Source organism: Panulirus ornatus, chromosome 31 (genome assembly GCF_036320965.1).
Source record: "Panulirus ornatus isolate Po-2019 chromosome 31, ASM3632096v1, whole genome shotgun sequence".
Lineage (NCBI taxonomy): Eukaryota > Metazoa > Arthropoda > Malacostraca > Decapoda > Palinuridae > Panulirus > Panulirus ornatus.
This window is the reverse complement of record NC_092254.1, coordinates 2,724,438-2,752,032: the sequence shown is the minus strand read 5'-3', so window position 1 is coordinate 2,752,032 and position 27,595 is coordinate 2,724,438. Positions and strand designations below refer to the sequence as shown.

Here is a 27,595-nt window from a genome sequence, read left to right as displayed (position 1 = left end):
TAGAATTCAGATTCCACTGAAGTGCCATTAGTCTTTTTTGTCTGTGAAATATTAGGAATAGAGTAAATGAATGGTATTTGAAGTTAATTAATTGTCTCAAGAAAGTACACGTGAATAATCTTCACCTCAATTTTCCGAGCTTGTATGGTTATGGAAGAACAAAATTTTTTAGCAATATACAAGTGCTTTAAATCAAACAGTGGTGACATTTCATATAACCATTTTTAAAGCTATGTGCATATGTTTGTCATCTATATTGAGGAAATTTTGCAAAAAAAACCCAGTTTTTGATGATAGGGTCAAGTTTTGATAACTAAGCAACTTTTTGAATTTAATTATTTGATGGAAGATTTGCTTTTCCACAATATACAAAGTTTAAGATTAGATTTATTTATCTGTATATCTACAGACACTTCATTATTCTCAATTTTATCAGTTAATGATATTTCTTATCGTTATTATAAGTTTAAGAAAGAATTTTGATTTTGGATTCTAATAGGGAAAAAAAGGAAAATGGAGCAAGAGAACCCTTCGTGGAAATTCATGGTATCTTCAAAAAATGTCACTAAATTGAGTTGAATGCAAACCCAACTACAGTATAAAAGTTTGGCCATGCATCAGTATCACAGACTGATGACCACAGTCCTCAAGGCCAGCCTTCCTTGAGGAATGGCAGCACCAACCAGTAACATACCGAGCAAAACAACTCTCAATCACTCCATGTGTACCACTGATCCACCCTGGTAGATGACGCAGGTGCAACATACAAAAGTTGTTCAAGAATTTTACAGACTTGATATATGATGTGGTCATTGGATTAGTAAGAATATGTGGTGGACTGAAACACATACTTAATGAAAACAAACAACCGAGCAGACTCTATACCTGCACAACCAGAACACTTTTAAAGCAGGGATATGGCCAAACAAATTAATCATTATCTCATTAGCATATTGAGGTGATAAGTACCCAGGTGTGTTTATAAAGTAGATAAACAGCAAGTGTGTCACAGACCATCTTAAAAATATCAAAATATTTGGAAACTTGAGAACATATGAATGGTACTGAGCCAAGTTGTGCTAATGTTAGGAAGTGACAAGAAAGTACTTTTTTGCCTGTGATCTTTGCCTTTATAGGTGTTTGCTGTCTTGATAGTTGTTGATGGTGGCTTTTATCAAGGATGGCTGTTTTTCTACAGTCTGTTATCAAATGTCACCCCTCAATTGGAACTGCAATTTTTTGAGTTATTAAGTTTTGTTACTTGGATTTTGATGTGTCTGTATTCGAGAATGATATTTTCTGAATGTCGTTGAAATTCATGGAAATATCTGCTTTTGGAAATTATGGCTAGCTTTATGAAGGACTTCTTGTTTTGATTGTAATTGCTTTTCATAACTGGTGTTGATACCTTGACTTAGCTCTGATGATTATTGCTTTGGATACTAAGATTCTGGTAAAGTAATGAATATGTAATTGATTAGATTTTAGCGTCTGGATTTGTAATACACTTCTTAGTCCTGGTTGGCCTGGTTCTGTAAAAGCTTGATCCTTGTTAGTTAAGTTCTTGATATTGATTTCAAATTGGGGGTGTTGTGGATAATTTTGATGTTGTTAGGTATATGACAGTTATGATTGGGCTATTAGGTCATAGATGATTTTTTTCAGTTAATCAGGTTTTCATTGATAATCAGGTTTGATAAATAGATCTTGGACTAAACTTGTTATTAAGGTATTTCATAATTATGTTTTGGAAAATAGAATCTTAAGATTTGGGCTGATCCATTCTGTGCAAGAACCTTTGGTTAATCAGGGTGCAGAGATGTTGAGGTTCTCAATGAAGAAAAGGAAGTCAGAAAGTGACTATTATTGTCTGTAAGACCTAATGTGGTATGAAACTATTTTTATGGATATTTCATGGAAGGAAATGTGGTTTTTGACAAGATTCTTGTTTGCTAGTTGTGGACACTTCTTGTCAAGATATATGAATGATAATTAAATGTAGATACTGTGCAAGACAAGATTAATGTAGATCTCTGAGTTGTGGTTACTTCATATTGGATTTACTGTAATGATAAGAATAATTGATATGGATGCTCGTGTGATAAGCAGTTGTGAACATTATCATGGGTGATGAAAAAATGATAGGTAATTAAAGATAGTGTAAAACAGAAGATTGTTTATTAACAAACTGAAAATAGACTGTGGTTGGGTGTGATGGTCTTACTTTTGTGTAGGAATTAATATGCCAGATGAAGGACCCCAAACTGAGAACAGTGTTATAAAAGAAATCTCAATAAATCGCCAGCAAATGAAAATAACAAAGATGTGTTGTGTCACTATATGAAGTTTCAAACAAAAACTGATGTTTAACACAGTGATCAAATTCCATGGAGTGAATAGAAAATAAGCATCACTAGTCTTTTCTCTCGTTAGTTGTGCTATAGTGTCTGCAGCCAGGTTGCAAGTTATACCTGTATGTTATGGGCACTTGAGGGAGGCAGGAAAGGAGTTGGTATGAGTGAAGTATGGCTTGTTGATTTTAACATTTATAAGCTTGTCTCATAAGTTTCATTGTTTAATAGTATGCTTTGAAATCAGTAAATGGATGTTATTTCTTCGAAGGACACTGTGTGGGCCATTGGAAAACTGATTCAGTAGGAGGATTTAATATTGTAAATCTGCCTTTTCCTTCCTGAAATGGTACACTGAATTTTAATGACAATTTGGGCTAGGTATAATATTTCAGTTGACAAAACATTTGTTGTCAAGAAACCTGCCTGAAGGTGCCTTTGTTTGTGTCTGTGTTGCTAGAATTGTATAAAAAATTAAGTTTTAAGAAATGTAATAATCATATCCACTAGTTCCACATTAGTCATAGTATAAACTTCAGTTATGTGAAGTATCTTCACATTTTTGATTTAACACCAGAACAAATATGACAGCTGAAGAAAGTAGATAGGATGAAAACATTCAAAAACATGATACATGGTTAACAGATCTCTACAGATACAGGCTAGAGTTGTGTTAAAACTAAATCAGTTAATTGACTGTCTCCAGAGACTAGATTGGACTTTTTTCCTTCCCAGTTGCTGAAAGGAACCCACTTACCACCCCAGCTGTTTATATATGCTTTTTTGTGGAAGAGTTCTTGACCCTGCTTGTGTAAATGTTGAAGAATATCGGAGATTTCTTGGGAGTTACCTTCATATTGCCATCTGTTATTTCTTTTGCCTACCCATGCACCAAAAGTAGGTCTCCTTTCAGGTCTTATATCAATTTCATCTTCCCTCTGTAAATCCCTCCTGCTGGCCCATGAATTGAACACTTCTTTTTCATCAGCCTTACTTCGCTTTCCAGCCCATGCACTGAAAGACTGGCGTTTATCATTGTTATTCTGCATGCCAGCCCATGCATTGAAAGCTCGTTGATTATCAGCCCATGCACTGAAGGCGTGTTGTTCATCATTGACATTACTTTGCTCACCAGCCCAAACATCATTGTTGCTTCGCTTGCCTGCCCATGCATTGAAAGCTTGTCGTTTACCATTATTGTTACTTCGTTTCCCAGCCCACGCATTGAAAGCTTGTCGTTTGTCATCATTGTTGCTTCGTTTGCCAGCCCATGCGTTGAAAGCTTGTCGTTTATCATCATCATTGCTTCGCTTGCCAGCCCATGCACTGAAAGCTTGTCGTTTATCATCATTGTTGCTCCGTTTGCCAGCCCATGCATTGAAAGCTTGTCGTTTCTCATCATTGTTGCTTCGTTTGCCAGCCCATGCATTAAAAGCTTGTCGTTTCTCATCACTGTTGCTCCGTTTGCCAGCCCATGCATTGAAAGCTTGTCGTTTCTCATCGTCGTTGCTTCGCTTGCCAGCCCATGCACTGAAAGCTTGTCGTTTTTCGTCATTGTTGCTTCGCTTGCCAGCCCATGCACTGAAAGCTTGTCGTTTTTCATCACTGTTGCTCCGTTTGCCAGCCCATGCATTGAAAGCTTGTCGTTTCTCTTCAGTGTTGCTTCGCTTGTCAGCCCATGGATTGAGAGGCTGCTGTTTGTCATCATTATTACTTTGCTTACTAGCCCATGCACTGAAAGATTGTTGTTTATCATCGGTGTCACTTCGCTTGCCAGCCCATGCGTTGAAAGCATGCCGTTTGTCATCATTGTTACTTCGCTTACCAGCCCAAGCATTGAAAGTTCTCTTTAGGTCATCATTTGTGCCTCTTTGGGAACTTCCATCTGTGGATGTCCAAATAATTGTACTTGTTTCCTCTGGTGTGATTTCCTCTGACCGCTTGCCAGCCCAAGCACTAAATCTAGTCTTCTTCATTAGACTATGTTGATTAGTATCATCATTAAACCTTTTTCCAGCCCAGGCACTAAATTTTCTCTTATCTTCTATATGTTCAAGGCTTCTATCTGATCTCTTCCCTGCCCAAGCATTAAAAGCCCTTCTTTCTGCCATCCTGGGTTTATGTTCCATCCACTTTCGCACAACATTTTGAATGGCTTGTAGATCTAAACGCTTACCAGCCCAAGCACTGAATCTTACTCTCTTTGCCTCAATAGGTATATCTACTCGAGACTGAGCATCTTTTGATACAGGGTTGCTGCTTTCATCTTCTGCAGGAGATGCCTTATCATGTAAGTCTTCTCTTTTTACTGGAACTTCTGCATAGGACCTTGATTCAGCCTCTCTTTTGTATCTCATGTGATTCACAGCAGCAATTGGCAAATTTTCATCCACCAAAAACAGATTTGATGGTTCATCCTCAGTCCAGATTTCTTCATTGCCACTATCAGGTGTATGGGATCCTTGATTATTCCCCCAGGTAGCAAAGGATTCCTGCTTAGCAGCATATGGTTTTCCGGCCTCACTTAGTATTGTTATATAAGGAGTCAAATTTCCCTTAAGAATTTGTGGGCTAGCATCTCCCACAATGTACCCAGTAGCAAGTTTCCCTGCCCATGGTACTAAAAGGTTTCTCCTGTTGGTGGGCTTGTTTAGGAAGTCATAGGTGAGAACAGCAGGAAAGATGGAGTCAGAATGTTTACTACCCCATGGATTAAACGAAGCACGCTTTAGCTCACCATCTTTGGGAGCAGGTTGTGACCTGAAAGAAGAAATATCCAGGTTAAATGCAGCCTAGAAAAGTGGATATTATTATTGTCTATTGGAGGATGTTGCACAGTAGAAGGTTACAGTACTTATGCTGCAAGTCCAGGAAGAAAGAGACTGATAAAAGAGGGAATCACTTTGTCGCCGTCTCCCGCATTAGCAAGGTAGCGCAAGGAAACGGACGAAAGAATGGCCCAACCCACCCACATACACATGTATATACATACACATCCACACACGCACATATACATACCTATACATTTCAACGTATACATATATATACATACACAGACATATACATATATACACGTGTACATAATTCATACTTGGTGCCTGTATAGTCTTTTCATTTGCATATGAATAAATTTCTCGGGTAGATTGATAGTTTTGGAAGGGGAATGAGGAGGGAGAGGGTCAGCTTCTTGTACTCTCGTCATAGGAAATGGTGTAATAAAATGGAAACTTTTTGTGAATGTAAAATTTGTTTCTTATAAGTTGTATATGCATAGATAATTCTTTTGGTGAGCAGGGATGAAGGGAAAATTAAACTTCTGCTTGCGAGCAAATAATAAGCCGAGTAGAAAAATCAGGGAATTCCTGTACTTTGTAACTGAAGAGTTGACTACATATGGACACTTGCGTAATTAAGCATGAAAAAATGTTACAGTATTCTAAAGGAGAATCATTCCTACTGCAGAGTGAAGGTATGGGCGGGAAGTTGTTGCTGGGTACAGGGCTGCTCTTGTTCATGCTGAGGGACAACTATGTGTTGTACTTTCTCTTCCATCAAGGCCTGGGCGGGCACCAAGGTGGCCGCGCTGAAAGTTAGCCACAACCACGCGCCCCATTTCCACGTTACCATCACCACCTGAAACAAATTTTGTGCAAGGTTTATAGAGCAGTTAAATAACTGGCAAGTAGAGAGCAGAAAATGTTTATTGATTAGTTTATTGTTGAAGCAGTTTATGAACCCGAAGATTTAAGAATAGTTCGTTGGTCATCCGAATCAGAGGTAAATTTGATTTCTTTATTAACACACAAACGTTTGGTTTCATAATGGACTTAAAAGGACAACGAGAAAGGAGTTTAAGGATTATAGTCGCAGTTCATGGAATTAGGTATTGAACAACGTGAGGCTGGCAAGCAAGGTTCAGTATTTGTGGGGTGTTAATGCCTCCACACAGTTCTGTTGAAGAGTCTATACTCCAGTGGTACAGCCTCGCCAAAGACGACATTTCATTCGCGGTTATGTCCGAACGTATTCAGGTCTGTATACAAACCTCACAACAATTGGATCTTAACACTCGACTGTAACAACTAATTATTATTTCAAATCACTTTAAGAATAAGGTTAAATGTCGTTTGTTAGGGGAACTTGGGTGAGGTTTTCATATGTTATACTGATTTGTAGATATCGTATGTGGAATAACGTTTACCTAGATCATCGAGACACCAGATTAAATTGTCGTGAAATAAAAGACATGAATGGAAATGATCTTGCAGGTCCCTTTTTTTTTTTTTCCAATACAGTTCACTAATATAGATAACGCTAGACGCTGCGCCTTGAAGTCAGTGATAATGAAAAGAAATCCATTTCGTAGCAGAGGCATCTTTCAGTGTACGAATTCATTTTGGAAAAAGACATGTTTGACGTCTCCATAGCCATGAATACAGAATGTTATTGGAATTCCGGATTTTCCAGAAAAGTTGTTTTTAGAACAACAACGCGGTGTCAAATCATATTTTCTCAAAATTGTCCGTATGTAGGATTTTAAGGACGCTGGAAGAAAATAGTTTGTTACCAAGTTTTTCTAAATATATTTCTGTAATTGTAAAGGCTGAATATATATTTTGTTGCTTAGATTTTTACCTGTCTTGTAGGAACAGGTTTTCGAAAGATATAGGGATAAAACAATCGTAGGACATAACACGGAATGAAGTAGAGAAAATCGTGAATGCGGGCAGCATAGGACAAATAGGTAATTGTGGATATGTTCTGTGTTACCCGATGTAACCCCAGGTTGTGAAGCAGTGTCTGCTCCGAGGCGTTGTCAGGGCTGGGACGGGAAGGCAAGACGGTGACCTTGATAGTCGTGGCGTTAACGGAGGTAACGCTTCCTCCTCCACCCTCACCATCATTATGATAATACTAATGCTGTTGGGAGTTGATTCAGGTGATTTACATGTAAACCAAAGGCAAAATTCTCGTACTGACACAACTAGGACATTTTCCGTAGATTGGCGGGCCGGTGGAACGAAGTTAGGTTTGGGTAATCTGATTTCTTGGATGAGCGAAGAGCGGCGGGTGAAGCTGTGGCCTGGCGATAAAGATACGGGGTCCTGCCATGCATCGTCCTTTGTCTTCGGTTCGTCATTTAACAAAGTTCCCATCTCTGGTAATGATAGTGGAAGTGTGTCTATCATCGCATCCTGATGTGTCTACATAATTTAGTGCATCACTGAAAAGTATAATTAAGTTGTTAGGGTATATTACGTTTTAGTAAGTCCGTCAGCGCTCATTAAATCATTGACGTGCATCAGATGTCAGGGAGTAAGAAAATGCCGTGTCTTACGGTGAATTACTATGCTAAATAGGTCAGTCTCTAGAAAAAGTTATCATATAACTTAGTTTACCCAGAGGGTAAGGAGATTGCTTTCGTCGTCCTGTACCCTCGTAAGTTCCCATATTTAGGCGAAGTTCACCTCGCATGCATTTCAATCAGACGTCGGTGCAGGTCATATGAGAAGGTATATCCACGTTTGTGTGTGTGTTAATGTCATGTGTGTGTCAGTGTTTGTGTCAGTGTGTGCGGAGGAGACACGACAACAGTGTGGGACAAGAGAAGTGTATATACGAGTGCCACAGTCCATTACCGGTGTGTGTGTGTGTGTGTAGGTATGACGGATAGTGTGCGGCCATGATGCTTCTCTAATGTTCCTCCTCACCTCTTACTGTTGTTGTTGCTCTTCTTGCTCGTGATGTTGTTTCTGTTGTTGGTGTTGTTAGTGGTAATGTTACGTATGCTAATTTTGCGTTGTGTTGCTAGTGACGCTGTTGTCAGTTTTATTGTTGTAGTGGCTTATCTAGGGGAAATAGCGCCTATGGCAAGCACTGAAATTGTGCCCTTGGCTTGATTGAAAATGTACATACAGTGGATGTATGCAAAAATATCTTTCTTTCTTTTAAACTATTCGCCATTTCCCGCGTTAGCGAGGTAGCATTAAGAACAGAGGACTGGGCCTTTGAGGGAATACCCTCACCTGGCCCAATTCTCTGTTCCTTCTTTTGGGAAAAAAAAAAAAAAAAAATATATGTAGTGTAATTATAAACCGTTGAAGAGTTAGTCCAAACTTAGATTTGTATGAACTCTTAAAGACTTATAGACTTATTTGATCAAAATTGTAACGTAGAAGCGGTAATGCAACTGATAGCAGTTATTACTATAGTTGCAAAGTAGGCGAGTTTCTTTGTTATCTCACAAAAGTGTGTCTATCATCGCATCCTGATGTGTCTGCGTGACTTAGTGCATCACTGAAAAGTATAATTACGTTGTTAGGGTATATTACGTTTTAGTAAGTCAGTCAGCGCTCATTAAACCAGTGACGTGCATCAGAAGCTGTTAGATGAAGTCAATTTCAAAACATTTTCTGCTCCTTTGCAGAAATGTATCGGTAAATGAGAGCATTATGATATATTTTTGATGATTATTTCAAGTATAGAAGTGTTTGAATATCTTATCTTTCAATTTTGTAACAAAGTTTTTGGAGCCAAAAAATACCTTCAATTTTTGGTATTTTTCTCGGAAAAAAGGTTTCCTGTATAAACTCATTGTAAGAAGTATTTTTCATGCTGAATACAAATCTGGTGTTGAAATAACGTTTAGTCCTCTTAATGACACTCAATTGAGCTGTTAAATGAAGTCAATTTTAGAATATTTCTGTTCCTTTGCATCGTATTTACTGAGTATGTATCGGTAACTCAGAGCATTATATATTTTTCTTGATTTTTTTCAAGTATAGAAGTGTTTGAATATCTCATGTTTCAGTTCTGAAACAAAAAAAAGTTTTTTGAGCTAAAAAAATACCCTGAACTATTACCTTCAATTCTTGGTATTTTTCTCAGAAAAGTAGATTTCCTTTAAAGACTCATTATGAGAAGTATTTTTCATTCTGAATACAAATCTGGTAAAATATCGTTTAGTCGTCATTACGACATGCAATTAAGCTGTTAATTGAAGTCAATTTTAGAATGTTTTTTGATACTTTGCATCGTATTTACTGGGTATGAATCGGCAACTGAGAGCATTATCATATATGTTCAATGATTATTTCAAGTATAGAAGTGTCTGAATATCTTATCTTTCAATTTCGAAACAAATAGCGATGTATCAATGGGAAATAACGCCTATGGCAAGCACTGAAATTGCGCCCCTGGCTTGATTAAAAAATGTACATTTAGTGGATTTATATAGAAATATATAGTGTAATTGTAAACTGTTCAGGAGGTAGGCCAAACTTAAATTTATATAAACTCTCAAAGACTTAAAGGCTTATTTGGTCAAAATTGTAAAGTAGAAGCGGTAATGCAACTGATAGTGGCAAAATATTACTATAGTTGGAAAGTAACCGTTTCTTTTTTGTCTCACAAAACCAAACATTTGAAAATGTCAATCGGGTAACATAGGTCAAAAACCAAACCTGTTGAGTGGCGCCCCCCTTCAAGTGGCGCCCAGGGCACCTGCCCTCCCTGCCATACCCTAGATACGCCACTGTGTCGATGCTGCTGATAACAGCAGGTGTGGGACGGTAGGTTGTGTGTGCTCCAGCCGGCCGGCCAGCCTGCCTCGCTCCTCACCAAACATAACCAAACACAAACACTTGATCCCTACCCGGCCCTCTTCCACATGAGACACACATGCTCTCCCCTGCTCCCCTCCCCAGATACGCGGGATCCACCTATCTCCGTACCCCAGGCAGAGAAAGATAAATAAAAGTATTTCCACCATCGAAGTCCCTCTTGCTCGCCCACAAGGCCCTTTGTGGCGTAGTTTCCTCAAGACCATCTAGGCGGGAAGTATGGAAAGGTGTCTTGAAGAGCCGTAGTGATTTATAGACGAACGCTGACGCACAGCCACCCACCTACACACACACACACACACACCTGGTGGTAGACAAACAGACAGTGGCTTGTATACACCCGGAAAAAGTCAGACATTAAGACATACAGCTGATGCTGGTCTAAACCTGCTGAAGATGGTTGGCTGCTGCCTGACCCTGGCTGCTGCTGATGCTGGGCTACTCTGACTGTGGGCTACTGCTGACGTTGGGCTGTTGTTGACTCTGGGCTACTGCTGACGTTAGGCTGTTATTGACTGAGCTACTGCTGACGTTAGGCTGTTATTGACTGAGCCACTGCTGACGTTAGGCTGTTATTGTCTCTGGGCTACCGCTGACGTTGGGCTGTTTTTGACTCTGGGCTACCGCTGACGTTGGGCTGTTGCTGACTCTGGGCTACTGCTGACGATCGTTTGTTGATGCTGGTGTGTTGGTAACGTGGCTATTACTGCTGACCTTTGACCCGTACTGTCCCAGCCATCTTACCTTGGTTAGGTACTGTCGTCTTCAGGGAAGTACGTCACTGCCTCACACCACCGGACACCCAGTGTCTGATCACCTCCCACGAAGCCATAATGGGTTTGTGTGTGTGTGAACACGAGTGGTGTCCGTCTCTAAGGTTTGTGTTACAGACACTTCCCAGTATTTCCTTCCCACGTGTCCGATCAGTTCCAGTTGTGGGGCTATTTTCCCCGACCAGGTCCAGTTTCAGCTCGAGCAGAAGCCCCATGAGGCCCCGCCGGGAGTGCTCCCGCCTTCGTCAGGGTGTTCCCGGCCAGGATGGAAAAACAGATCGGCAATAATATCCATATCCTTTGAACGATAGATAGATACATCTGAATGCAATACGTCGTTCCGGTCGACTTCACTGATCGAGTTTTCTTCTGAGTCAGAATTTTTTCCCGGGGTATTGTTTGTTTTTTGTTTGTTTGTTCACGCGGATAGAGTGACTGGCGTAAGATGCAAGTAAATGTTTCCCGTGGTGGTGGTGGGAGGTGGGTGGCGCTACTGTCTTTAATGGAGATTGATGGCTGACGCCTTTCATGCTGCTATTGTTTCCTCTGTGATATATTTACGGCCAGAGTTTCTTTAAGATTCGATGTTTACTGTTCGTAAATTTGAGTAGAATCCATCATGCTGTCGTCCACACTGGAATGAAATTCATCTGCATTTCTTAACATATACAGGGCAGTAAGCTGTCCTGTGTGTACATTCGTGGATTCCTTAAGTTACATGTTAATCAAGTCGTCTCACGTCCCACGCACGTCGGACATGACACAAGAGTTAGCTTCGTGAGGTACAGAGCGGCATTCTGCTCGCCTGGTGCACTATTGTGTGGGTTGTCGTTGGCGGGGAGGGTGTCCCACCTTCGTTAAGTCCAGGGATGAAACGGTTTGATGGTTTTGTGGTAGTTATGAGAACGCCACGTCCCTCATCATCTGTGCTGGGAATCAAATGATCTTACAACACATCTAAACTCTCACAATTTGAAGCGGGACGCACACAATGACGATTCGTAATGTTGTCTCAGTTAAATGTTCACTCACTTCTGCTGTCGCTGTCGTAACTTTACACGTGATAAACACAGGTAGAGACGCTACTGACTAAATTCCTGGGTAATCTGCTTTTCCTAGGAATGACCGAAAGTGGAAATATAACCACAACATTTTGTCTAAGACTTCCTTACTGATAGAATGGGAATATATTCATAGCTTTCTTTCTCTCTAGCCAGCAGATGCCAGACAAGATACAAAGAATTTATTTTGTTAATAAAATGTGGGTTGTTCGGTCCGTAGACCTTTTGATATGTTAGTGGGCTATGGTTCGTGAGTCTGGCTCTTGTGTTGTTGTCTGCGGGTTTTGTAAAGTGGTGAATTATGGGCAAGTAAATTCCTAGGCTGTTTGTTTTGCTGGTACATGACAATGTCAGGTGATTGGAATCCTTATGATCTATAAATATCGACACTTCTATATACATTGCGAGTTGACAAAGGAACGAGTTTGTATGGCAGCCGCTACTATATATCCTCCAACATGACGTGTAGTATACAGTATGAATAATGATAATGTAAACAGTTATTTATAGCGGATCGCAATACATTAAATTTTGAATTTGTCCCAACCCTGTAGGATCTCACAATCTAGAAAATACTACGAACAATCTTCCTCTATTTCAACAGTAGATTTTCTAGGGTGGTCAAGGTCATTAAAGTAGAGGAAGAAAAGTAATTAAATCTCTCTCTCTCTCTCTCTCTCTCTCTCTCTCTCTCTCTCTCTCTCTCTCTCTCTCTCTCTCTCTCTCTCTCTTACTCTCTCGTACTCTCTCTCTAGTCCTCTGAAGATGTGGCAGTACGCGAAAGCGCTCAGGGTTCTCGTGTTTTCCTCTCCAAGTAGTGTTTCTGCGTTTACAGAGTCGCGTGTTTCTGTGAGCTGTTATAGCACCAGCGTTGGAGATTTAGAAGGGAAGGAGGCGGAGCCTTCATGTACGGTGGAATTTCTCTCAGGGAGACTTAGAATGGGTGGTTTTTACGCAGAGCGCGTGAAGTCCGCGCCATATGGGCGCTGAAGTTGTGCGGTATCTTTCGTAAACGCATGAAGGAATGCTTGTCATCACTAACTCAACGTACTATGTTTTTCCTTGATTCTTATTCGTAGCTTTTCAGAATGTTTGTGTCGAGGTAACTAACCTGAGGGGTCGATTTATTTTGTTTTGTCTGAGGAGGCAAAACTCACCTTCGTTCCCCCAACACCACGAGTGCCCACAGTGGTGAACTCATGAGCAAGGAGGCAGCATAATACAAGGGAAAGTGATGACAGGAGTGGAGGGAGGTACGCTCAGTTGACAGGTGTGGTGGTATTGTTGGCAGGTGTGGTGGTATTGTTGGCAGGGGGTGATGGTATTGTTGGCAGGGATGGTGGTGGGAGTTTTCTTAGGCAACAAGAGCGGCGACCAGGCCGGCCCGCCGGCTGTGGACACCACTCTGGCCCGATGCCTTCTTTGTTTACCTCACACGGCCGGCGGCCGGACCTTAACGTGCGCATCACGTCCCTCTGGCTTTTACCGCCGCTCTCCTCTCTGATGTGCTCACCAGCGTCTTACATACCTCATGTATAGCCACACACATACACACGCACATTATATATATATATAGTAGCAGGATAGAGAGGACATGCTTGCAGTGTTTGTGTCAGCTGTACTGACGCTGGTGGAGATCACCCCGGAGCAGACCTGAATTTAATGCTATACTGGAGAGGCCACATGTCCACAATGTGGCTCTGGCGGCGATGACTAGGGGTCAGGGCCATGGTCGATGGCACGGGAGCCAGATGGACAGGTGGTTGTGTCATACAGTGCAGGAGGGCAGCACGAGGCACATATGGTGGGAGGTGTGTGTGTGTGTGTGTGTGTGTGTGTGTGTGTGTGTGTGCTGAACGATGAGAGGCTGTTGGCTGTACCCACAAGGGAGGACAGTGAGGGGCAGATGAGCCTCAGGGATGAAGCTGGTCTCGAATAAAACATGAGTTGTGAGGGTGTGTGCAGGTGAGGTGTCCAGGGCTGGCTGGGTCATGCCTCCGGGTGGACGAACAGATCACATGACCTGTGGCAGTGTCGTGTGGAGCGAAGCCAGGGTGACTGCGACAGTTCCCGTGTCCCCACCAACTGAGGTAAAAGGGACTGGCTGCAGCAGAGGGGGGGGGGGGGGGGGGGGGGGGCAGTGCTGCTGAAGGCCACTACGTGTGAGAAAGTTTGTCTTGCTGGAGTGAAACTGTCGGTTCTTGAATTTTCTGAGGTTCACGCGTGGAAGGGTTGTTGGTCCCCTGCCCTGTGTGGGGGAGTGGTTGTGAGGCGGGTGGTGGAGGGGGTCAGGTGTAGGCCCTGGCGACCAGCCTGGCTGGGGACGTCATGAACTCCATTATTGGATCTGACAGATTCCTTCACTAAATGATTTACTCACGGTAGGGGAGCCTCAACCTTCATCTAGACCTCTACATGTCTCCCCTTACATACGTACATACAACCCTCACATACATACTAACATACAACCCTCACATACATACTAACATACAGCCCTCACATACATACTAACATACAACCCTCACATACATACTAACATACAACCCTCACATACATACTAACATACAACCCTCACATACATACTAACATACAACCCTCACATACATACTAACATACAACCCTCACATACATACTAACATACAACCCTCACATACAACCCTCACATACATACTAACATACAACCCTCACATACAACCCTCACATACATACTAACATACAACCCTCACATACATACTAACATACAACCCTCACATACATACTAACATACAACCCTCACATACATACTAACATACAACCCTCACATACATACTAACATACAACCCTCACATACATACTAACATACAACCCTCACATACATACTAACATACAACCCTCACATACATACTAACATACAACCCTCACATACATACTAACATACAACCCTCACATACATACTAACATACAACCCTCACATACATACTAACATACAACCCTCACATACATACTAACATACAGCCCTCACATACATACTAACATACAACCCTCGCATACATACTAACATACAACCCTCACATACATACTGACTTACAACCCTCACATACATACTAACATACAACCCACACATACATACTAACATACAACCCTCACATACATACTAACATACACCCTTCACATACATACTAACATACAACCCTCACATACATACTAACATACACCCTTCACATACATACTAACATACAACCCTCACATACATACTAACATACACCCTTCACATACATACTAACATACAACCCTCACATACATACTAACATACACCCTTCACATACATACTAACATACAACCCTCACATACATACTAACATACAGCCCTCACATACATACTAACATACACCCTTCACATACATACTAACATACAACCCTCACATACATACTAACATACAACCCTCACATACATACTAACATACAGTCATCTATGTGTTGGTCGTACTGTGGTAAACACGGGGTTAACACGGTCGCTGTAGAGAGGATGTGGACTGACCAGATGTGGTCAAATTCTCCAAGGGGTTTTGGGTCATGCAATGCATCAGGTGGCGTGAGGTTAGAGGTCGCTCTTTACCCTAGATAGCAATCACCAGAAGACGGTACATGTCGAGCAGCCAAGTGTGTACCGGGCCAGGAGACGGTACATGTCGAGCAGCCAGGTGTGTACCGGGCCAGAAGACGGTACATGTCGAGCAGCCAGGTGTGTACCGGGCCAGGAGACGGTACATGTCGAGCAGCCAGGTGTGTACCGGGCCAGAAGACGGTACATGTCGAGCAGCCAGGTGTGTACCGGGCCAGGAGATGGTACATGTCGATACGTGTTAAGTTACTTCACGGTGAAGGAGGGAAAATCGTGCTTGTGTTGTGTAAAATGTGAGGCTGGTAGATTAGTTTTATCCTGTGGTAATTATGTTGAGATTACCAGGCAAGGTTTACCCTCAGGTCCTGCCCCACGCACACACACACACACACACACACACACACACACACACACACACAGGTCTGTGGTTGGCTCGCCCATCTATATGAACAATGAAAATACATAACGACATATCTTTATGTTATATTTAGTTCAGAGCTTATCATTACGACTTTCCTTAACGAGTTTGCCACCAGAAAGTGAAGTCAAGACTTTAACTTTCAGCAAGAGATCGATCGATCTCTGAAATTAATGAACAATTAGTTAATTAAGGTGTACGTACTTCCCCCGGACACACGAAATGAGGTGTCCACACACGTCGCTGGCTGCGCTGGAAGGCAGATTCAAGAATCACTTCATTTTCATCTTGCTGCTGGCCGTTGTATCGAGATGCATCACGTATGTTGTCGTTGGAGAAGAGAGAGGGAGTAGTGTTGGTGTGGCGCCTGGGGAAGGTGAGGAACAGCCTGGGACCAACCATGTTGCCCAGCGGTGCCACATCCTCTCTTTGAGACAGGGAGAACCCAGTCTCAATGATGTTACAGTCCCTGTACCTTACTGAGAGGTTATGTACCGCACGCCTGTATCTCCTGCAGTACAACTACATGTACCGTGCAGTGTCTGTGTCTGGATGGAGGTACATTCTGGCCTCTTGAGCCATGGCAACTTACTTTCCTGCATGAGCCAGACGATTGTCCTCTGTTGTGGCTCACTCCTGCTCTCTCTCTCTCTCTCTCTCTCTCTCTCTCAGAATGTTTTAAGGTAGTGAGAGCGTTTTCTGTAGCCGCCTGATTTACGGTCTTTGGTCTCCTGCATTGGCGAGAAATCCAGTTATGCAGATTAGGAATGAAGAGTTAGGTGGGTGTGTGGCGTGGCGTGCAGGGGGGGTACGGCTCCCCTACATTCCTCTCTCTCGCTCTCACATCTTCCGTTTCCTCTCGTAGTGAGGGATGATCAGTGCCGTCAGGGACTTCCTTGAGGTTTGAGGTTGAGCGCGAGGTCGTACTCGGGTGTCTCACAAGCGTATGTCATTCATATATCGACTCACTTCAGTGAGGCATAATGGAGTAGGTTTCCTCAAGTGTGCGGGTCGTCCCCCCCCCCCCCCCCCCTCTCTCTCTCTCTCTCTCTCTCTCTCTCTCTCTCTCTCTCTCTCTCTCTCTCTCTCTCTCTCTGCCTGAGGAAGTTAGCCGTGTGTTCCCTGATGTTTGTAATGTTCTGGTTGCTGTTTCGCCAATGGCCTGAGAATGCAGGCGTGAAGGTTGGCGCTGCATAATGTATAAATCATTTTTCCCCCCTCTCTCTTCCAGGTCTTGCTTCCAGACCTTCCTATACACGTTCCAGGAGGGTCGTGGGCAGCAGCGGCAGTAACTGGTGAGTAAAATGACTTTAGTTCTTCATTGTTGCCGGCCATCTTGGAGCGGTAAGTCTCCACAAGTTGTCCTTGATGTACAAGATGTGTGTTGTATGAGTACCTTCTAAATCTTGTTCAGACCTGGACACTATACACCCTGCCTGTGTACCGTCATACACCCACAACACTCCTTCCCTCGGCACACTCCCCATCTACACACCGTTGCTCCCCACCATGGCTGACCTCCCCACAGTAGTCTCCCCGTATGCATCACAGAGGCTGGCCTTTGGGATCGGACTGATGACCTGCATTAAGTACACACCACTTGGAATGGCCTCCACCCACACCTGCCAACCCCCCACGCCTGCCCGCCGCCCACGCCTGCCCGCCGCCCACGCATCGGCCATCATTTCCCTAACAAGGTTGGATGTGTTAAGGTCCGCCAGACCCCTGTTGAGAATATGGTATACCACAACCCATACAACCCCCCACCACCTCTCTCTCTCTCTCTCTCTCTCTCTCTCTCTCTCTCTCTCTCTCTCTCTCTCTCTCTCTCTCTATCTATCTATCTATCTATCTATCTATCTATTTTTATCTATCTATCTATATCTATTTCTATCTATCTATCTTTATCTTTCTATCTATCTATCTATTTATCTATCTACTTATCTATCTATGTATGCGGTGTAGCAGTAGGAGGTGGGTGAGCGCTGTACCGTCAGGCGTGGTATCGTGTCGTCGGGAGGCCTTAGGTGAGGAGGCAACAGGAGTAAAGTTACGTTTGATTTTGAGGCCTAGAACTTTTACCTGCCACACACACACACACACACACACACACACACACACAGCAGGAGAGACGCAGGAGGAAGGTGTGGCACGGGCTGTGTGTGTCTGTGTGTGTGTGTGTGTCTGTGTCTCTGTGTGTGTGTATGTGTGTCTGTGTGTCTGTGTCTGTGTGTGTGTGTGTCTGTGTGTGTGTGTGTGTGTGTGTGTGTGTGTGTGTGTGTGTGTCTGTTCTTCTAGGATGACTATTCTTATAATCAAAAACATTCCTTGTGTATAGATGCTACACGGCCCACAGAGTGATCTTTTCTCTTGGCCCCAGATTGAAATAATTGCCCACCGCTTTGTTAGGAGATCTGTATACCAGCATGGGTCATGTGGTAATTGAGGGTATAATTGGAAGGCTTGGGGTTCCCGGTGCGAATGAAATTTTGGGAAAAACTTGAAGGTTATTTTTTTTTTTTCGCGGAAAGTGAACGATGATCGGGATGTTTGGTTTAAGAAAAGGTACATCTGTCATGCTACATATGTGAGTGGGTTTGGGAACGGACGGACGTTAATGGATTATGTGTAAACTGACAGGAATGCAAGGGAGAAGTGGTTGGATGTGGACGTGCTGAGAGGGACTGGAGGACGTGCTGAGAGGGACTGGAGGACGTGCTGAGAGGGACTGGAGGACGTGCTGAGAGGGACTGGAGGACGTGCTGAGAGGGACTGGAGGACGTGCTGAGAGGGACTGGGGGTGGAAAAGTCGAATCATTTCTTGGTGGAGGCGAACCTAAAGCCTGGTGGTGGATGTTGGTAGGAAGCGAGGAAAACGAGGGCCTGTGTGCAACCATAGGAGCAGAGATGAAGTCAAGACTGATAGCAAAAATGTAAGTGTGGAAGTGGAGGAGGAGCACACGGTGTATAGGAGGGTATCCCACACGTGTATGGGTAACGTGTGACACGCGGCAACCAGGATTTGCATGTAGGAGCAAGAGAGCAGTGACTGATGGGACGACGGGCTGGAATTGTTAGTGAATCAGTAGAGAAAGAGGAGGAAATGGACGGTAGCTACGTACGGGGTGACTGGGAGACGTACAGGAGAAAGTCCCCCGCTACGGTTTCATTACATTATATGTGACAGCTTGGATGTATGTCGCTCAGGCGTTTGTTCGTTTGTATATATATATATATATATATATATATATATATGTATATATATATATATATATATATATATAAAATGTTTAAGTACGTATACATGTAAACAGGTGAATAGATAGATGCACATATACTGGGCGGCTGAGAGTCCATATATGCAGGTAAATAGTGAGGGGATACATAGTAAGCAGCCGTCATCAATTATGGGACTGGAATATATATTAATTAAGACATAATTGGCTGCAACTGTATTACTATGTTGCGGGTGGACCTGCGTGCCTCCCCCACGGGTGGACCCGTCTCCCTCCCCCACGGATGGTTCGTTATCATTGTTAACTGTTGATGTTATTTATCATCACTTGTTATCCTGACTGGCGTTTGTTATTATTTATGATGACGGTGATATATATATATATATATATATATATATATATATATATATATATATATATATATATATATATATATATATATATATATATATGTATGTATGTATGTATGTATGTATGTATTCATATGGATTGGTAGATGGATTGATTGGGAGATACTTAGATATTATCTTGCCATCTATCACTTGGCCACTGTCTATCTTACCATGTCTCACTTGGCCGCTATCTTATCGACCAAGACCACAGCCAGTGGTAAATTCATCAGTAATCAGTACAGAATTCTCTGGCGGTGAAAATGTAGCAGCCAGGCCACCTAGTTGCTTGGTTTACAGTAAGTCTGTAAATCAACTGGACCGTTGCGCTCTCAGGAATACATAATTTACAGTTTGTAAAATTTTGCTGGACCATTCAGGTCTGCGGAATACATGTTTTACAGTTTGTAAAATGCGTACCAAACAAGCGAGTCAATCTGCATCAGCAGTTGCCTGATCATTGGCTCATTGTTAACATCACATTCATTAGTGGCTTGTATTTGTGTGTTGGGGGGGGGGGGGGGTTCCTGCCGATGTGTGTGTCATGAAATTATTAATAATGATAATGATGATAATAATTAACAATTAATTAGATCAGCTGGAGGTAGGAGCTGAAACTGTATTTCATGATATATGGAGATGGTTGGGGGAGGGAGTGGACACCAGCCAGTACTGGCGTGGCCACACGTTGTTGGTGGCGCTCACGGTGGTTGGAAGCCATGGAGACATCTCTCTCCCTCTCCTACATCCAGGCCAGTCCGATATACCCCGAGGGTCGTACCGCCATGGTCGAGGGTCGTAGTGTCGTCCTCATGTCGTACCACCGCGTTCAAGGGTCGTGCTGGGCATGGTCTCCGTCAGGCGGGTTCTTGTGTGGTGCGGTGGGACGCCACTTGCCTGGCTGTATCACTGATGTTCTCCTGGCCAGGCCACGCGCCCCTATCTCCTCCTCGGGTCGTGCTGGAGACCGTAGGAGAAGCCCTCCTCTCCTAGCATGGGAGATCTCGTGCAGAATGGGTGGGGTTCAAGTGGAAATATTGCTGGAGATGACACAGCAGCAGGTGGTGGAGACGTGCGTGGCGGAGATCAGTAGGACCCTGTGTGGTGAGGGAGGTGTGTCGGCTGGATGATGTGATGCGATCCTCCGTAAGGTCAAGTCAGGAGGAGACATCTTTGTTTTCCTCCGTGTGTGTGTCTGTCTTACCCTGGCAGACCGCCCCTTTAACGACCCATTGTGTGGGAAAGAAGTAGAAGACTTAAATCGTCATTTTTCAAAGTAACAGCTCCGTCTGCACGATCCCGAACATTTCGAGGTGCAAGAAAAAATAATATTGGAACGTACGAGGCTTATTGATCCTTGTTGATGCTTTGTGTGGTGCTGGGAACGAGGGAAGGGCGAGAACGTGTTCTCTAAGAGTCTGAAGAACAAATGTTATGAACGGCATGAACTCAAATGTTCTTATTGACAGAGAGGATAGATACGACGTGACTGGCACTGTCTGTACAGTCTGGATGCGCTTCATCTGATCAGGTCCCAGAGATGAACCGATGAGCCGGCGGGAGTCGGTCCGCCCTTCCTCATGGTCATGGAAAGTGTGGTGGCACGTCAGGTCGTAGATGTCGATATGTTGAGACGTTGGACGACGCACCAGAGCCGCACCAGACACACACACACACACACACACACACTCTCACTGACTCTCATTCCCGCCGTCATCACTCACGGTTCGCTGTCCAACTGAACCGCTTCATATTCGTATGCACCTCTCGAGAGGGATGGCCGATGATTGGCCATTAGGCACAGTTTAATTGGGTTGTTTGAGTGTGAGTGAGACGGCAGTTTGAAGTAATGTTGGGCCTGGTGGGTCTGTGGGCGCGGCCAGAGCTGAAGTGCTTCATAAACACGGCCGGGCCTGGCCCGTACTTGAGGCTTCCTCTGCCTTCGCCTGCATCGCGCCTTTGATCATATTGATGGCTCTTGCCTCTCTATGTCTGTGTCTCCTCCAGTCTGTTTCTTGGACCATCAGTCTCTCTCTCTCTCTCTCTCTCTCTCTCTCTCTCTCTCTCTCTCTCTCTCTCTCTCTCTCTCTCTCTCTCTCTCTTGTCCGTCAGTATGTGCCTTGTTGTCGAAGCTGAAAATACAGCCGTCCGCGGTTGATTTGCTGGAGGGGGACACCAGAGCCTGGCCGAATCTGTCCCCGGGCGGGCTGGGACCAGCAGTCACTGCCTACCATCATTGTGAACTGAGAAATGGAACTAGCGACTCAATCGGAGGCAGTATCCCCCGCGGGACCCCTGTCGCTCCGTCAGGCTGCAGATTTCCATTCTGTTCGTACGGCAGAAGACGAGGACTGGATCCCAATCATGAGAGGTCCCACAGGTGGCGGGGATGGGGCTGGCTGGTGTGTGAGTGTATGAATTGGTGCGTTCGCTCAGGTGCCACGACGACTGGTTGTGGTTGTCTATGCACAATTGTGTCCGGGAAGTGAGGTGCGTTTTAGGACGTACGTGAGGAGATTACTGGGAGGGACGTGTGGGATCAGCGGGACGATTACGAACGGCAGAGAGAAAGTAAAAGCCTCGTAAGGTCGAGTTGGAGGAGAGAAGAGAGCGAGACATTTGCTTTGTAATGAGACGAGCTTATAGTATCGTATAATCGGAGACGCGAAGACTATGCTGGACGACGGAAGTTGTTTGAAACGTTTTGGTTGCGGGAAGAGAAAGACGTGCTGGCGGGAGACGAGGAGAGGTCGTCACACCTGATCTGTGTGTAGAGAGAGAGAGAGGGGCTCTTCCTCACGGCTGACGTGTTTACACTTGCTGCAGGCGGGGAGGAATGTTGAGTGTGGGTCGCAGGGATGAAGGGCGGTTTGTTAGTGGACTGTATCGCCCAGGGCACGGGCGTGGGCGTGGCCGCCTAACTGTGAGATGTGATCCTAATCTACCTCCCTGGTAGCCAGGGCGGGGTGTTCCCTGCCCAGGAGGATACGTGGGGGAGGCATGTCATGGACGAGAGAGAGACACCCGGTAATGGCACGTTCCTGTCCCCCACGCCAGCTGGCTCCTCCAGTACCACTGGCTTTAAATCATCGGATGTAGGTTCGAGTCTCGAAGCTGGGTGGCGGCCCATAACAAACCCCAGGTCTTCATTGTCGAGTTCAGTTCTCGTACATGGGGCCATCCTCCGTGCCCCTGAGCCAGACGGTCACCACCAAGATATATGGAGGCGGCCGGCGTCCATAATCCTTGCCTCAGCCCGGCCGCCCACCTGCCGATGGGCGGCCTCCCGGCTCTCCCTCAAGAAATTCATTTATAAATTTCCAGGCGGCTTAACCCGTGTAATGGTCGATATTGGTCCTGCAGCGGTGCTGGAACCCACCCCCGTCCTCCGCCCTTACTTGGGGGGGGGGGGGGGGTTAAGGGTTCTTCTGCTAGCCCCTCTGCCCTTACTGGGTCAAGGGTTCTGCTGCTATCTCCTCTGCCCTTAGGAGGGGAGGGGCTCTACTGGTGTTCCCTCAGCCCTTACTAGAGGAGCTGGGGAGGGTTTACCCATGGCTGACACAGAGCACGTCCGACAGCACACAAGCCAGCGTCAGCATCCACCCTCACCGTTCAGCAGTAAGGTACCCACATACGATCTGGCCAACACCTTCAGGTTGATACAATGGTCCAGGTCACACCGTCAGGTTGATACAATGGTCCAGGTCACACCGTCAGGTTGATACAATGGTCCAGGTCACAGGAACCTTTGCAGATGTTGCAGACCACGACCTTAAGGTCTCTGGTCTTCTGCCATATATCATCTGTCCATAAATGCTATATCATCCTATCGCACTACTAGGATGATGATCATCCAGATGGAGACGTGACAGCCGCCAGCCCCTGGCTCACAGAGGGCAGGAGACTGGCTAGTCGTGAGGCCCGGCTGTGGCCAGACCCAGGGATGGACACATGTCTGGCCTCAGACAGTGTTCACCCACACGTACAGGAAGGTGTGAAAGCCGCTTCCAAAATGTAAACATCATTGCCATTTGCACCGTCATTATAGTATGACGTACGCCGGACCTGCCTGCAGGGAGTGCAGTCCGAACACCGGCAGCTGATTGGATGAAAGTGCACGTATTAATGTGTGACGAAATACCAGACAGTGTCCACCCGGCCCTGGGATAACAAGGTGTAGGAGGGAGGGTGATGTAGTGCCACTCCTCCTCACTAAGTCTGGGATGTTTGCCCACTCTGTTGACTGTCGGAGGGTTGCTACAGCGTCCCCCAGCCACCTGTAGATTTAGGTTGTAGTTACAACGGGTTGGCAGTGAGCCAACCCCCCAAGAAAATGAGAATAGTTGTGAAGTAGAGCCAGCAATACCTCGGACAGATACAGAGATTCATCGGACGGACACCTTGACCAAGAACTGGGTCATACTCCACACACTCAGGCTTCTGGCCCTCGAGCGAGACCGTACGACCCTTTGGTGTGATGGCCTCACCCAAGGCCTGACTTCAGACTCAGGTCAAAGGCTAAGTCATCATACCCAAGGGTCGTATGGTCGTGCTCAAGGGTCGTGCAGCCGTGCATGAAGGTGTTAAAGTCGTGCTCAGGTCTGGGTCAGTCGTGCTTAAAGTGTGGTTGACTGTCGTCTTTGAGGGGTAATTAAGCAAGGTGTACAGCGGACGAAGGTCATGACCACAAGAAAATGACCAAGTACGAACCAAGAGGGACGGTGTCTCCTTGACCCCTGACCTACCACACGCACCACACATCACCAAACTGGACAACCATGACAGCGTGCTGGGTAAATTTTAACGCCATATTGAAAATAAATTAATTCCTCTGGCCATGACCTGAAGTTCAAGATTTAAAAAGAGACATGTCATCTGCAACACAAACACAACCCAACTTTTTTTTTCGGTTAATAAATTCCTAGGGAATAAACAAAGTTAAGCAAGTATCCCCTGCAGACATGATATTTTCTTTAAAGAATTTGTTTTTTGCAATTCGTCGCATGACGCACCGGCGGCCGTGATGATTTATGAATAAACTTTCCCATGATGTTCATTGTATATAAGATGCATGGATGAAGAGTGGGTGTTTCCCTGAAGCCTGACCTGTGGGCTGTTCAGATGTGTCATAACGTGAGATGTGCTCACTCTACTGCATCCTTCGATCTATGATTCTGCCTTTTCGTTTTCTTTGACCCCTCCACGTTTGACTCATATAACCTCTTTATGTGTGTGTATATATATATATATATATATATATATATATATATATATATATATATATATATATATATATATATATATATATATTGTCTTGGACAATCGCATGTTTACCAAATGGCGTCCTAGCTACGTATCTTCGTTGTATATCAACTGACTGTTATAGTTCTCTCGTGTCTCCCATGATGATGAGATTATTGCACGAAAGTGCACTTGGGAACTTATCGTGTTTCATTTTCCCCGTGGCCTCATAGGAATATATATATATATATATATATATATATATATATATATATATATATATATATATATATATATATATATTCTTCCACACACATATTCGCCATATCCTGCATAAGCGAGGTAGCGGTAAGAACAGAGGACTGAGCCTTAGAAAGAAAATTCTCACTTGGCCCCTTCTCTGTTCCCTCTTTTGGAAAAGTAAAACCTGGAGGGTACGATATCCAGCCCCCCGCTCCGGTATATATATATATATATATATATATATATATATATATATATATATATATATATATATATATATATATATATTATGCCTGGGGGATAAGGGAAAAAGAGTACCTCCCACGTATTCCCTGCGTTTCGTAAAAGGCGTGTAAAGTGGGAGGGAGGGGGGGCGGGGCTGGAGATTTTTTTCCTTCCAGTTTAACTTTCCAGAGGAAGGCACTAAGAAGGAGGCCAAGTGAGGATCTAACATCTAAGGATCAGTCATGTGCCCATGACGCTACCTCATTAACGCAGGAAATGCGAAGATGTATAAAAAAAATTATGTATATATATATATATATATATATATATATATATATATATATATATATATATATATATATATATATATGACGCGTGGGTCATAAACCTGGCGCATCATGAATTACAGATCTTGTCATCCATTACTTGACTCACTTTTAGAAAACGACTCACATGTGTTGGCGCTGGTACTGTGTGTGTGTGTGTGTGTGTGTGTGTGTGTGTGTGTGTGTGTGTGTGTGTGTGTGTGCAACCCCTGAGAGTAATCCTCAGTCCACCACTGGTAGGGTTGACCTCTCGTGACCTGCTCTGTGAAGGTCTTCGGGTAAGGACGGAGTCATGAGTTTCCCTGGGTCATTTTGTCTGAGTCCTTCCCACGACATGGTTGGTGCTCGCAGTGACCCCCAGCCAACCTGCAGTGACGTGGCACGGGGTCACGGCTGACCTGCCTCTCCGTAGGTCAGGATCATAGTGAATTCCATCGTTAACCAGCGCCTGACCTGGCTAACTCTACAGCCAGCTATAGTTACATTGTAATACTGGAACAAGGAAATCACATTTGACGTTTCCTCCTGAGTGTTTCCTACCCAGGCTGTGCACTGCGCTGCCGACATTCCCCCACAGGAAGCATTCCGCGTCATTCCCCCACAGGGAATATTCCGCGTTATTCCCCCGCATGGAATATTTAGCATTCTTTTCCGGTGGAGGGAATATTCACTGAGAACCTTCCCTCCATTTGAACTGCCCAGCCTGAGGTGTGGTGCAGGGTCCAGCCAGAGGTGTGGTGGAGGGCCCAGCCTGAGGTGTGGTGGAGGGCCCAGCCTGAGGTGTGGTGTAGGGTCCAGCCTGAGGTGTGGTGGAGGGCCCAGCCTGAGGTGTGGTGGAGGGCCCAGCCAGAGGTGTGGTGTAGGGTCCAGCCTGAGGTGTGGTGGAGGGCCCAGCCTGCGGTGTGGTGGAGGGCCCAGCCTGAGGTGTGGTGGAGGGCCCAGCCTGAGGTGTGGTGGAGGGCCCAGCCTGAGGTGTGGTGGAGGGCCCAGCCTGAGGTGTGGTGGAGGGCCCAGCCAGTGTCTGTGAGTAGTAGCGAACAGATAGTAAGAATATACGCAAGGCTAGCGAGACGCAGGCGAGCCAAGACCTTGATGTGTAGCAGGTGTGGCAGCAAAATGTATGTAGAGGGATGGCTCCCTCCCTCCCTCTGTGTGCCTTCTACATACACTGGGTAACGAGAGGGAGGAGGTTGTGATCGCTACACGCGCGCACTGGGTCACGTCAGGAGCAGCGCGTCGCACGATCGCGCACTGGGTCACGTCAGGAGCGGCGCGTCGCACGATCGCGCTCTGGGTCACGTCAGGAGCAGCGCGTCGCACGATCGTCTGTCTTGTCAGTCAGGACGTGGTGGAGTGCGACCTCCGGAGCACCGGACGATGCGACCCTCTCAGGCCCGGACTAAGCGTCGTCTGAGGGTCCTCTCTCTCTCTCTACTCACAAGGAATGATTTAAGTAAGCGTCTCGGGTATTGTAAGTGACGTTAGAGAAGTAGAGGATGTGTCTCAAGTTGTAGAAAAGCAACGCGGATCCCCGCCGATGTGATCATCACACTCTACACACCTTCCTGTATGCAAATGAGACTTCGAGAGAATCATGGCGACAAGGGATTGTTCCTGATCGTGGTTGACAGCCAACCATCACGGGTAATTGATCGGTACTTACCTTATCTGGTCACAAGACTTGGCGGAACTGCGAGCGTCGGGTGTAGTGCGAGCGGGCCTTCGTCGTCGAGGCACGAGCACTGGGATGGTATGGGATGGCATCATACCTGCCTCTCCTTATATACTCAGCCTCATCCCGGGGGCGCAACGGCAGGTGCCGGATACCTCGATAGAACCGAGTGGGTTCAAACGAGGCTGTTAAGGTCGATCTAGGTCACGATAGTTAACGTGATTATGGTCTTACTGGCAGTGGATGGTATTAACATCTGGGTAGAATGGTGGTTTCGTGTTGTGATAAATTTGTTATTAAGTGACCCACTGATGGCAACACCGTGGGTGACCACGCCCACCTCCCCCGCATCCTAGAGGGGCGTGGCCTGGGCGTCCTCAGTGCCTTCTGTCCAGCGGTTGTGGGTGGTGCTGGTGCGGTGCCCCCTCCTCCTCCTCC

At 45.1% G+C, this 27,595-nt stretch overlaps 2 protein-coding genes across 4 annotated transcripts in view; one reads left to right on the top strand and one right to left on the bottom strand.

Annotated features, from left to right (window-relative positions):
* The window catches only part of LOC139758690 (COMM domain-containing protein 4), a 77,015-nt gene that overhangs the window by 13,181 nt on the left and 36,239 nt on the right, over nt 1-27,595 (top strand). For all 3 annotated transcript variants that reach the window (XR_011714908.1, XM_071680318.1, XM_071680319.1), the window contains exon 2: nt 17,057-17,120. The gene's annotated coding sequence lies outside the window, so the exon portion shown is untranslated. The remainder of the gene's footprint in view (nt 1-17,056; nt 17,121-27,595) is intronic.
* LOC139758687 (uncharacterized) lies at nt 142-27,595 on the bottom strand. Its single transcript, XM_071680306.1, has 3 exons — nt 27,149-27,595; nt 5,809-5,984; nt 142-5,111 (listed from the first exon to the last, which is right to left on the bottom strand). The coding sequence occupies exons 2-3, from the start codon at nt 5,976-5,978 to the stop codon at nt 3,014-3,016; spliced, it is 2,268 nt and encodes a 755-aa protein (XP_071536407.1). The 5' UTR covers nt 5,979-5,984; nt 27,149-27,595; the 3' UTR covers nt 142-3,013.